This window comes from Oncorhynchus clarkii, chromosome 3, assembly GCF_045791955.1.
Source record: "Oncorhynchus clarkii lewisi isolate Uvic-CL-2024 chromosome 3, UVic_Ocla_1.0, whole genome shotgun sequence".
NCBI classification, from domain to species: Eukaryota; Metazoa; Chordata; class Actinopteri; order Salmoniformes; family Salmonidae; genus Oncorhynchus; species Oncorhynchus clarkii.
In genome coordinates this window covers 62,577,787-62,591,399 of record NC_092149.1, presented here as the reverse complement: position 1 = coordinate 62,591,399, position 13,613 = coordinate 62,577,787, and the positions used below count along the sequence as shown (strand labels likewise).

Sequence of the window (13,613 nt, the reverse complement as noted above, 5' to 3'; positions counted from 1 at the left end):
CAAAGCTGTCATCAAGGCAAAGGGTGGCTACTTTGAAGTATCTCAAATATATTTTGATTTAACACTTTTTTGGTTACTACATGATTCCATATGTGTTATTTCATAACTCTACAATGTAGAAAATATTAAAATAAAGAAAAACCCCTTGAATGAGTAAACAGACGTCTCACAAGTCCTCAACTGGCAGCTTCATTAAATAGTACCAGCAAAACACCAGTCTCAACGTCAACAGTGAAGAGGCGACTCCGGGATGCCGACCTTCTAGGCAGAGTTGCAAAGAAACAGCCATATCTTAGACTGGCCAATAAAAATAAAATATTAAGATGGGCAAATAACACAGACACTGACAGAGGAACTCTGCCTAGAAGACGAGCATCACGAAGTCACCACCCTGTTGACATTGAGACTGGTGTTTTGCTGGTACTATTTAATGAAGCTGCCAGTTGAGGACTTGTGAGACGTCTGTTTCTCAAACTAGACACTAATGTACTTGTCCTCTTGTTCAGTTGTGCACCGGGGCCTCCCACTCCTCTTTATTTTCTGGTTAGAGCCAGTTTGCGCTGTTCTGTGAAAGGAATAGTACACAGAATTGTACGAGATCTTCAGTTTCTTGGCAATATCTTGCATGGAAAAGCCTTCATTTCTCAGAGCAAGAATATACTGACGAGTTTCAGAAGAAAGTTCTTTGTTTCTGGCCATTTTGAGCCTGTAATTGAACCCACAAATGCTGATGCTCCAGATACTCAACTCGTCTAAAGGCCAGTTTTATTGGTTCTTTAATCAGAACAACAGTTTCAGCTGTGCTAACATAATTGCAAAGGGTTTTCTAATAATCAATTAGCCTTTTAAAATGATAAACTTGGATTAGCTAAAACAACGTGCCATTGGAACACAGGAGTGATGGTTGCTGATAATGGGCCTCTGTACGCCTGTGTAGATATTACACAAAAAAAATCTGCCATTTCCAGATGCAATAGTAATTTACAAAATTCACTATGTCTACACAGTATTTCTGATCAATTTGATGTTTTTTAATGGACAAAAAAAAGTGATTTCTTTCAAAAACAGGGACATTTCAAAGTGAACCCAAACTTAACGGTAGTGTTGTTGTTTTTCTATTATCTCTCTCTGCATTATGGGGAAGGGCCGTAAGTAAGAATTTCACTGTTAGTCTACACCGGTTGTTTACGAAGCATGTGACAAATAAAATGTTATTGGCAGGTTGTGTACTACTGTCATGATGTCACCTATCAATTCTACCGTTGTACCCTTAAGCAGGACAAAACTAGCTTCTCTCAAATATGTGTGTTTTAGGGTTGTATGGGGGATTTGAGGGGAGCAGAAGATTACTTTCCAATGTAACTGCTGGACACAAAAGATGGTGGTGGACAGACTGACTGGGGCTACAGAGCAGGCAACAGCATCCTAACAGTCAGGGTTAGGGGAAATGCTTAGTTATCTCTTCAAGTCCAGACAACATAGAATTTATTCTGAACCATGACATTCGCGAAAAACATTCAACAAAAAAGATATAAGTCCAGGCCTAGTTCAGACACGGGCAGTACACTAAATGCTTGGGTTCAGACTCTGCTATGACAAATGGGACACGAAAAGTGCAGATCTGAAAGGGGGAAGAAAAAAAACACAGGCTCTAAAATACCATGGACAGAAAACAAACAATGGCCATTGTTGGGGGGAAATGTTATCACAGCACAGAGACACATTTGTACTGTGAGACACACTGCAGCCATTTCAATGGCCTGGGCTATATGACCTCATTATAACTAAACACCCATAAGTCAAACTTCACAGTAGCCAGTCACTCTCTCCCTTGTTCTGTCTCCCTTGTTCTGTCTGTCTGTCTGTCTGTCTGTCTGTCTGTCTGTCTGTCTGTCTGTCTGTCTCCCTTGTTCTGTCTGTCTGTCTGTCTCCCTTGTTCTGTCTGTCTGTCTCCCTTGTTCTGTCTGTCTGTCTGTCTGTCTGTCTGTCTGTCTGTCTGTCTGTCTGTCTGTCTGTCTGTCTGTCTCCCTTGTTCTGTCTGTCTGTCTCCCTTGTTCTGTCTGTCTGTCTGTCTGTCTCCCTCCCGTGTTCTGTCTGTCTGTCTCTCGTGTTCTGTCTGTCTGTCTCCCGTGTTCTGTCTGTCTGTCTCCCGTGTTCTGTCTGTCTGTCTGTCTGTCTCCCGTGTTCTGTCTGTCTGTCTGTCTGTCTCCCTTGTTCTGTCTGTCTGTCTGTCTGTCTCCCTCCCGTGTTCTGTCTGTCTGTCTCTCGTGTTCTGTCTGTCTGTCTCCCGTGTTCTGTCTGTCTGTCTCCCGTGTTCTGTCTGTCTGTCTGTCTGTCTCCCGTGTTCTGTCTGTCTGTCTGTCTGTCTCCCGTGTTCTGTCTGTCTGTCTGTCTGTCTGTCTGTCTGTCTGTCTGTCTCCCGTGTTCTGTCTGTCTGTCTCCCGTGTTCTGTCTGTCTGTCTCCCGTGTTCTGTCTGTCTGTCTCCCGTGTTCTGTCTGTCTGTCTCCCGTGTTCTGTCTGTCTGTCTCCCGTGTTCTGTCTGTCTGTCTCCCGTGTTCTGTCTGTCTGTCTCCCGTGTTCTGTCTGTCTGTCTCCCGTGTTCTGTCTGTCTGTCTCCCGTGTTCTGTCTGTCTGTCTCCCGTGTACTGTCTGTCTGTCTCCCGTGTTCTGTCTGTCTGTCTCCCGTGTTCTGTCTGTCTGTCTCCCTTGTCCTGTCTGTCTGTCTGTCTCCCTTGTCCTGTCTGTCTGTCTGTCTCCCTTGTCCTGTCTGTCTGTCTGTCTCCCCTGTCCTGTCTGTCTGTCTGTCTCCGTTGTTCTGTCTCCCTTGTTCTGTCTCCCTTGTTCTGTCTCCCTTGTTCTGTCTCCCTTGTTCTGTCTCCCTTGTTCTGTCTCCCTTGTTCTGTCTGTCTGTCTGTCTACCTACAGAGGAGCATATAGTTCTAATGACAAGTCAATCAAAAAGGTTGAGATGAAAGACAGCAGCCATCTATCTGTCAGTGAGGAAGGCCATACAGCAGGCTGAAGGGCAACGTCAGTTAACCCAACACTGATAGAACTTTGAGATATCCCCCGGGTCTATGGCAAGACAGACAGTGATAGATCATGGATATTCTGTCACTGGTACTCCTATGGTAGTAGCAAGGGCAGTAAGAGGGGTCAGTGCATCAACTTTTCACCTAGGGGTATGACTGGCCCAGTCATAGCTTCAGCAGCATAACGCAGTGAAATTATAGTCCTAGCGTTCTTTGTATAATACCTTTCTATGTTCATCTCATTTGTTAGGATGCGGCCGGATATATATCTTATAATTTGTCTCATGCACCCCCCTAATGTCTAAGGCATTCATTTCCCGTTATCTCCCTGTAGGAAGCATATACATGACTGTAGTGGCAGCAGAGCAGAGCAGAGTTCAGCTAATGACATTCAACAGCTAGTTAATGTGACTGTCTTAGGGCTCCAATAGTTAATGTGCAACTGAATTAAAGACTCAGAGCTTCATTTATTTCTGATGGCAGAGAGCAGAGAGGTGATGATACGAAGGCAATGAGGCCGTATCTTATGTATCAGAAGCCATTTCCTCTGAGCAGGCAGCAGAGGGATGAGCAGAGAAAGAGAGAGAGTCACAGTCCATTGACTGCTGCTGTTAAGACTGTACACGTAGCAACTGCTTGTTTTGCATTTGAGACACACAAGTCACATCACACACAGTCCGATCAAATGAACACTGAAGCCGGGAGAGTTTTTTGAAAACCAACACTGTTACAGCAGACAACAACAAACATACTTGATGAAAACTGTCTGAAGACCAGATTAGTAGGCCAAGCAAAAACCCAGTTGGTAACATGCACTGACTGTTTCCCCCGATGGGTGGCAAACCTTTAGTTAAGCTTTGGCAGAGCCGCCCATGCCCTGGCAAGTAGGTCCTGTAACCCTTACACAAACCTTAAAGACATCCATTCATTCATTACAAGGTCCACGTGGGCAGATGGCTATTCACAGAATCCACTTGGTTGGCACCCTCATGGACAGAGAATGAAGTGGACAACAGGGACATTCACACAGTTTGTTTATGGTAAGTGATTTCAGTCTCGCTTACTCGGTCTCTGGAATCAAAAACATAATACATCATTCAAGATCCATCTTATCAAAACCAACAGTTGTATCTCTTATCTAATGAACAACATGCATGTCCATATTTATGCATCACATTTCCCAACAACAGTGATGGGGATATGATAGGGAGCCTGAGAGAATAAAAGCCATAACAAATGGTTGGTTTGAATGAACAGAGCTTCACTCTGTCCTTGAACTCTCTCTTTTATCCCCGTGGGCACGTAGGCTACTTATCTTACATACTAGCACTGGCATTTGGAAGTCGATGAATGGGTACAGGTTATTCTCACTAGGCCTCTGGTGTTTCGTCCACCCTTCTCACACACACACACACACACACACACACACACACACACACACACACACACACACACACACACACACACACACACACACACACACACACACACACACACACACACACACACACACACACACACACACACACACACACACACACACACACACACACACACACACACACACACAGCTGTCTAGGGTCTACCTGCCATCACTCTGCCCCAGTGACCAGCACTGGAATGGTACTCTGCCACAGTGACTGGAATGTGACCCATATAAAATGTGCACATTCACTCTGATGCAGCCTCTTAATGTAGCAAATAGATGTAGTGATCATATCCTGTCACTGTTCCTTTAAGTTTTGGGGTGGTTGTTACCTCGTACCCCTGCACATCGACTCGGCACTCCCCGTATATAGCCATGTTATTTTTTACTCGTTATTGTTATTCACTGTTTATTTATTCCTTGTGTCACTATTTCAATTGTTATAATCTTTAACTTGAATTGTTGGAACAGGACCTGTCAGTAAGCGTTTTACTTTTAGTCTACACCTGTTGTTTACAAAGCATGTAACATTTGATTGATTTGATTTGGTTGTCATGGTAACAGCAGGTCATGTGCATAAAAAACACTTCAGAGGAACATAAATCTGATCCGAGCGTCCAGACAGAGGTTGCAAATGGAGGATCGGCTTTGTATTAGGATTCAGATCCACATATGGAGGTGGTATAAGTCGGAAGTCAAAAGATCAGATTGCCTGTGTACATCTAATTTTCTCATATCACCATAATATTGACCAACCCCGTCTGAAATTCCTAGCAGCTTTCAGCTCTCTGTCACAACAGACAAGATGGATTCTTCCAGGGAGGACCGAGGATCAACTGTGTGGTTATGTATTGCCCGGCCGTAGTCTAGCGTGTCTGACAGAGGAAGCTTTGATCAAAAAGCTGCTGGATGAAAATATGAGCTAAGTTTTCCTTCCAAATATCTTCTGAATCAGGGAACAAACACAAAGCTTTCACGACAGGGTACAAAGCAGCTTGACCTGATGCATGACAGCCAGCCCCATGAAGTTACCCAGTCACAAACACACACAACAAACAACTTATGAGTCACTGACCACTGTTAAGTGCAGAGCTGTTTGGGCCATTGGGTGGTTGTGGCATTTTAAGAGAGCAGAAAACAGCACTAAATTCAACCTGCCGTCTTCCGTCACCACAGGGAGGAAAGACAGAGACCGCGGTGAGCCATCTTACCTGAGCAGGTCAACGCACCAGGTCCAACACCATCAGACTCAGCACAAAACCGACTGAACTCTAGTGTTTACATAACAGTACAGCTATTAAACAGACTCTCTTCAAAGGGCTCGCCACAGTGATTTCACAGTTTGCGTCGCGTTCCAGAAATTCCGCTGCAGAAAAGTAAGTAGAACTACGCAGAGACCTACACCAACGAAGCTCCGTCAAATCCGCTGCGTAGACCGTGTGGAGCACTTAACACTTCTTTATGCTGTACAGAGCTGCAGCATCCAGTGTGTGTGTGTGTGTGTGTGTGTGTGTGTGTCGCAGCTTGCACCGTGCGATCCTCAGTTCTTTTGAATCTTAATTCCATCTCTGGTCTTTGAGAACCTCACACACACACACACACACACACACACACAGAAGGCTGCTCACACAGCGCTCCCAGTCAGCACCACAACACTAGCAGTAGAAGGTGAGGCGTGTGACTCATTATAACAGGTACATGGTCTTAACTGTGACAACAAGGCAACAACTGGTGTTCTGCTTCCTCAGAGCTGAGCCTTGTGGGAAAGACAAGCAGGCCATCTCCAGTCTGCAGTGTTTAATATAACACACACACACACACACACACACACACACACACACACACACACACACCCACCCACAGGACCGTGTAGGAGACAAACAGTCTTAACATGAGCTAACGTACCATGGAACCCCAAGGATTTAACACAACAAGGATGCTTTCTAACCAAAGCACCAGCTGACACATTATAATTCCAGCATAATTCACAGTGACTTGGCTCAGGCCCATCACGCAGGCAGTTATTAATAACACTCCAATGAGAGCCATCCTTCAGTCCTCTCACTGCATTATGTATATGACTTCTAGAAATGTCCTGCAACAAAAATAAACAAAAAAGGTTTTACACAGACGTCATAAAGTGTTGGGGGCACTGCAGCCTCCTGTTGTGAAGAGGGAGAGGGACATCTTGGAGGAGACCTCAATAAGAGATCTTTACCTGAGGTAGGCTATTAAACACATGTTAGTTAAAGTGCCCTCAACACTGCTTATTGAACAGGATGATCTGAGGTTAGGCACAGGTACAGAGAGATTGAGCCGTGACCGATGACGCAGCATCGCCAAAACAGCAGAACCCAACAACAGACTCGTGAAGCAGCAGGCTGAGGGGGCGAAACAGTTCCTACATTAAAACTGCAGGGAGGCAGAGAGGCGTGAAACACAATGTTTGAAATGTTAGCAGTGTGATATAGGCTACATAAAACTACACACCAAAACAGTGGTCTGTTTTATCATAATAACAACTCCCAGAGTCAGAATGGCTCACATAGTAAATAACAACAAATCCTTCTCTAATCAGAGTGCTGGAATACAACAGCCCATCGTCTGGACAATATGAAATGTGCATACAATCTCAAACTGGTACATTGTCTCATAAGAAAGACACAAAATAAATAGGAAAAGGGTTAATATGATTTTCTCTCCCTTGCAAAACACTGCCCCCCCCCCCCCCCCCCCCTCCCAGTAGCAACTCTAAATAGGCCAGGAGAGAGAGAGAGGAAAGAGAGAAAGATGGAAGGAAAAGCTCTACAACCATTAGCACCTGAACCAGAGTCCAGTGTGTTTCTGCCCTTGACATTAAAGAGTCCAGTCCATTCATGCTCTTACCTTCCCCGGCTGTCATAGTGCAAAGCCTTCCTTCCTTCCACGCAGAGAGAAGAGTGAACAGTCAGGGAGAATGTTGCTTTACGTCTGCGTGTGTCTCTCTCTCTCTCCCTGTTCTCCTCTCTCCATCCCCTCCCTTCCCTTCATCCTGTTCTAGTCTTGTGACTACTGCACCCGATACCGTTGCCATACCTCTCCCTCACCAGAACAAGAGGCTCAGGCTGCAGTGGCCCCCTCATTTTGCAGAGGAGTAACATTTGGGCTTTCAGCTGAAAAACATTTCTCCTACCACTTTGGCATGAGATTTAACAGAGACCTCATGGAGGGTGAACATACAGCACGACAAGCAGCACAAACTGAGTCAATAGATGGCTGCTCTGTCTGTATCTTTATCTCATAAGTGTATCATCAACAGTACCTAGAAGCCTTCTGCAAGAGTCATCTGGAGAGTTAGGCCAAATCCTAATGTAGCAATGTGACATCACTGTACGTTTTTATGAGATTCCAGGCCACAATCAGAAAGCAGCCAAGCGCCCTACATATCACAACATTTCACCTCTCGAGGAGGAAAGCCCAGTGCTGACACCTCAGGAGTCAGGACAGTCCAAATATCATATTCCATCATCTCTCTATCCAAGGACGATTCATTGCTAAAGCTCCTAGTTCAAGTCAACTGAACTGGAGCATGGTCTACTAGCAGCATATGTATGTCCTTTTGGGGAATACAGATTACAACTAGAGATAGAGATTAAATTCAATAGGTTTCTGAAGTGTACTCTTGTGGAGGGAGATATTGTATACGTTTTCTCCTGACAGTAGAAGAAGTACTCAGTCTCCATTGCTCTAACCAAACTGGCCCAGGGAGAGGGAGACAAATGTTTGGGCATGCAATTCAGAACATTATTTATAACGACTCCAACAAACAATCAATGCCCTTTCCTTGGGTTTCAGTCCATTAGCCACATGTCTACTGTGTTCCTTTGGGGTGATACAGCTGGTTGAGGAGAGGCTGAGGTTAATCTCGTCCGAAGGAAAGGAACAGCTACTCCTTCAGTTCACTGACTAGCTGAGAGCATTCTGACCCCAATCTGTGTCTCCAGGCAACGGCTAGCGGGCCCACACAACGCTGCACAGCACAGGGCCATGGCAGTACTCATTAGAACACATTGCAACAACAACAAGCATCTCTTATTGGCCAAGTTCAGGTAGTCCCTCCCGGTTTCAGTCTGTTTGGTGCATAATGAATATGACCCACGTCTCTACAACAAAAAGGCCCTCATTACATGTTGTGTTCTGTTGACTGCACTCCTGTCCTCTGCTATTTACGTCCCCACAGAAACTATTTCCCTCAGAGTGGAGAGCTGAGCTCCTTGTTGCAAGCTAAGGGGAAAATCTTAGTCATCGCCTAATTTGAGCAGAAGCGTTAGGGGAGAACAAAACGACAGCGCCAAGTACATAATGAACAGTTTAATAAGTGTCATGGAATGAATCATCTATTACTTTTCCTTTTCCAATGAAAATGTCATCAAAACCGTGTGAGCCTGAAAGTAATCTGGAAATATGAGTTTAAATAGTGAGGGGGTGAAGCAACAAAGCCCTTACACCGAGAGAGGTGTCCTTGAACGGTTTCCTCCCTTTGTAAAGTTGGACTCTGATCAACACTGAGCAAAAGCAGACATGGTGGATTGTTAATGCTGTGATGCACAATAAAACAGAAAACGTATGGTTAACTTAAATATAATATATTTACTGGGCTACTTCTCTGGGTGGGTAGATTGCCATGATAGATGTGTTGTCTCTCAGTAAAGTCCATAGTAATTGTCCTTGAGGGAGAAGTTACTGAGGGCATGGAAAATAGTTCCTAAATGCTGAGCAGCTTCCACAGTTCTCCTCAGCTCAGCCATTCTACCTGTCCTGCAGACAAACACTACACCCAGTCAGCTAGAATGTGATGGAGTCAGCGAGCCATTGCCCATGACACTGCAAAGAGAACTCACAGCTCTGCTTATACACCGACAGTGAACACCGACATTTCTATGAAACACACAAGGACAGTCTTACGCGCACACATGCACACACTGAGGGAATGCGACATCTGAGGCCCAGAGGAGCCTGCCCTCCTGTGGGGAAACTCCTCCACTCAAGCCGCAGGATGTCCGTCTGGCCCTCAGGCCTCCTCTCACCAACACACTAACCCACACACTGGCATGATGGCTGAGTGGACCTAACATGGGCAGGAGACAGCCAGGCCACAAAGGTGCGAACAGCAAGGGGGAGAAAGGAGAGGACGGAAAACAAGTGGTGAGAGAGGGGGAAGAGAGAAAGCTGAGGAACGATTGAGGAGTGAGTGAGAATACAACCGTAGGAGAGAGGAACTCCATTTCTAAGCATAGCTGCTGGCCTAGTTCTCTCACACAGATGAGAACAACAAAAACTAAGACAGACAAACAGCCCAAATCAAAATGTGCCTAAATATCCAGCCTACAGAGACAGAGTCACCTGTAAGACAGAGAGAGATGGGGTAGATCTCCTCATTGCCATCACTGCAGAGCCCTATAGCTTCATGAGAAACTGCTTTCAGCTTAGTCAACATCAGCCAATAACACCGCATGTGGAGTCCTTCAAATAGTTCCAGAAACGAGAAGCGCATACAAAATACACAGGAACAGGAACGAGAGAGGAACACAGGAAGCAATCATAGACAAACACCTCGAGAAGCCATGGTAATAACCATGAATCAACAGCTGCATCACTCACCTGAACCTGAGGATGGGATCATGTTCCCAGATCTTTGGACTTCATCAAATCGGCTGAAGATTACATTCAACCTGCAAAAGGAGAGTTAGAGGGTTATATTCAACCAAAAGATGAGTTACAGAGGGTTATATTCAACCTAAGAGATTGAGGAAAGGAAGGAAGAGAAAAGAAGAGAGAGAAAACAGGTCAGGAAACAGAGAGAGTGACAGGAAGATGAATCGCCGAGAATGATTCAACGGACTGTATTGATCTCCACCTGTCAGAGAGAACATTTCCCCCTGGCCTGCTCAGAAGAGTGGAGAGCCAAACTAGAACAAAAATAGACTAGGGACGGGGGGAAGAAACTCAATGCAGTTACACATTGGGATGTTATTCTTGACTCTATATTGTATGATTTTGACAATATCGGAATAGAATTGTTTCACAAGTTGGCTGTACCTGCACCAAAACTCCGGTATTCTTCCTTCCTAGCGTGTTCCCCATCTTCTTTTTAAATAGGGAGCCAATTTGTTTCCCGCACATTTATTTCAATGACAGATCAAAGCTCAATTTTCTTATGGCTCTCTGGTCCCTCTGCTGCAGATATATGGTGAGCAATATGTTTGGAACATCAAATCGCGATAAAAAGCTAAGTATCGAATCGCAATATATAAAGAATCGTGTGAATCGCAATACATATTGTATCGGCATCTACACCACGGTTCAAAAGTTTGGGGTCACTTAGAAAAATGTTGTCCATTAAAATACATAAAATTGATCAGAAATACAGTGTAGCCATTGTTAATGTTGTAAATGACTATTGTAGCTGGTTGCAACTATGTTAGCACAGCTGAAAACTGTTCTTCTGATTAAAGAAGCAATAAAACTGGCCTTCTTTAGACTAGTTGAGTATCTGGAGCATCAGCATTTGTCGGTTCGATTACAGGCTTCAAATGGCAAGAAACAAAGACCTTTCTTCTGAAAATTGTCAGTCTATTATTGTTCTGAGAAATGAAGGCTATTCCATGCGAGAAATTGCCAAGAAACTGAAGTTCTCATAAAACGCTGTGTACTACTCCCTTCACAGAACAACGCAAACTGGCTCTAACCAGAATAGAGGAGTGGGGGGCCCTGGTGCACAACTGAGCAAGAGGACAAGTGCATTAGTGTGTCTAGTTTAAGAAACAGACATCTCACAAGTCCTCAAATGGCAGCTTCATTAAACAGTACCTGCAAAACACCAGTCTTAATGTCAACAGTGAAGAGGCGACTCTGGGATGCTGGCCTTCTAGGCAGATTTCCTCTGTCCAGTGTCTGTGTTATTTTGCTCATCTTAATATTTTATTTTTATTGGCCAGTCTGAGATTTGGCTTTTTCTTTGCAACTCTGCTTAGAAGGCCAGCATCTTAAGAGTCGCCTCTTCACTGTTGACGTTGAGACTGGTGTTTTGCAGGTACTATTTAATGAAGCTGCCATTTGAGGACTTGTGAGGCGTCTGTTTCTCAAACTAGACACTAATGTACTTGTTCTCTTGCTCAGTTGTGCACCGGGGAAGCCGTTTCCAGCAACAATAGCCATTTACAACATTAACAATGTCTACACTGTATTTCTGATCTGATGTATTTTAAAATGGTACTTTTCTTTCAAAGACAAAGGCATTTCTAAGTGACCCCAAACTTCTGAATGGTAGTGTTAGTATTGTGATAATAGCGTATCGTGAGGTCGCTGGCAATTCCCACCCCTAAAATAGATCAAATAAAACTGGCAGTTGATCATTTAATAGGTAGAATGGATGTTTGGAATGACCGTGGCCAGGAGAATGTAGAGTAGGTTTCAGGTTTCTACCTGAAGGCAGGACTGATAAAAATGTATTACATTCTATCTAAGTTCCCCCATTCTACATAATAACAATTCTCTCCCCTTACAGTGGGGAAGAGTCACATACGTGTTTCTGTCAGTGTCTCTGTATCCATATTGTACCTGTAAGTCAAAAGCAGCCTGCAGCACTTGGAGAATTACTGCTGACTCATACTTACACAGATCCTCTCCATCTCATCTAAAGAATGTGTTATTTAGTGAACAGGGATAATCAGTCACTGACAGTCCCAGAGACATCAGTTCAAACACAAAAAGTGACTGAGGAATTTCAATATGGGAGGACTGGCTCAGCTGCTGTGTTGAGAGCGGTCGCTAACTAACTCATGTTTACGACAGATATTTCTAAGCTACAGTTCTCTGCAAACTCAAATCAACAACACGTATAGATGTACTGTATGATGTACTAAAGATTTAGGGTTTATCAGCACTGCATTACACTGATAAAATGAGCCAGGGAACATATTTGGTGTCAAATAGGGAAAATGCTGCATAGACGTCCTTAACAAGAACGTGTCTAGTAGGCAGCTAAATCCTTTTACACTCGAATGCAATTTTCCACAATTTGCATCTCTCATTATATTCACATACACATATACTGTGTATAACAAACATTAAGAACACCTGCTCTTTCCATAACATACTGACCAGGTGAATCCAGGTGAAAGCTATGATCCCTTATTGATGTCACTTGGTAAATCAACTTCAATCAGTGTAGATGAAGGGGAGGATAATTTTTTAATTTTTTTTAATGTAAGCATCGAGACAATTGAGACATGGATAGTGTATGTGTGCCATTTAGAAGGTGAATGGACAAGACAAAATATTTAAGTGGCTTTGAATGGGGTATGGTAGTAGGTGCCAAGCGCACCGGTATGTGTCAAGAACTGCAACGCTGCTGGGTTTTTCCACCCAAAAGACATCCAGCCAACTTGACACAACTGTGGGAAGCATTGGAGTCGAGATGGGCCAGCATCACTGTGGAATGCTTTGGACACCTTGTAGAGTCCAAGACCGGGCAAATTGAGGCTGTTCTGAGGGCAAAAGGGGGGGTGCAACTCAATATTAGGAAGGTGTTCTTAATGTTTGGTATACTTGGTATAGTATAAAGGGGCCGCGCAAGCAGTTCTAATTCAATATCTACTTTTCCCACAGATGGCAGTTTGTCATTCTAATTTTGTCAATTTAACATTCTCACACTGTGTGCAACATAGGTTATTTAAAGTAACTGTCCAGTGTTTCCAGATTTCTATTAAATATAACCTAGAATTAATTAACTACAATATGAGTGACATCGTTTTCCTTCCATTTATTTTTTATTAAGTACTTTAAAAAGCTGCTTTTCTGTGTTGGAATGGTGTGGTCCAGGGTTTCCGTTAAGAAGATATGACGCCAGATAACGTGACCGGGAAGATTTTAATTTACCGGCCATTAGACACATTTACCGGACACTTATGCGTTGGGTGTGTAACACATTAGAGCGTCCACTGGCAGTTCTCCGCATGACACAAATCACATTTCCATTATGGCAATTCATCTTAACAAAACATGCAACTCCTGTAAGGAAGCAGCGAATAAAAAGTCATTTTCAAACATTTGCCAAAATGCGATTCACGTGGAAAAGGGAAAACACCATTCTAAAAAGCACACCTGATTCAAG

At 43.9% G+C, this 13,613-nt stretch overlaps 1 protein-coding gene across 2 annotated transcripts in view; it reads right to left on the bottom strand.

Annotated features, from left to right (window-relative positions):
* The window catches only part of LOC139401032 (cytoplasmic linker associated protein 1a), a 99,735-nt gene that overhangs the window by 43,763 nt on the left and 42,359 nt on the right, over positions 1-13,613 (bottom strand). For both annotated transcript variants that reach the window (XM_071145560.1, XM_071145564.1), the window contains exon 7: positions 10,100-10,170. In XM_071145560.1, the coding sequence (XP_071001661.1) occupies positions 10,100-10,170 (71 nt within the window). The remainder of the gene's footprint in view (positions 1-10,099; positions 10,171-13,613) is intronic.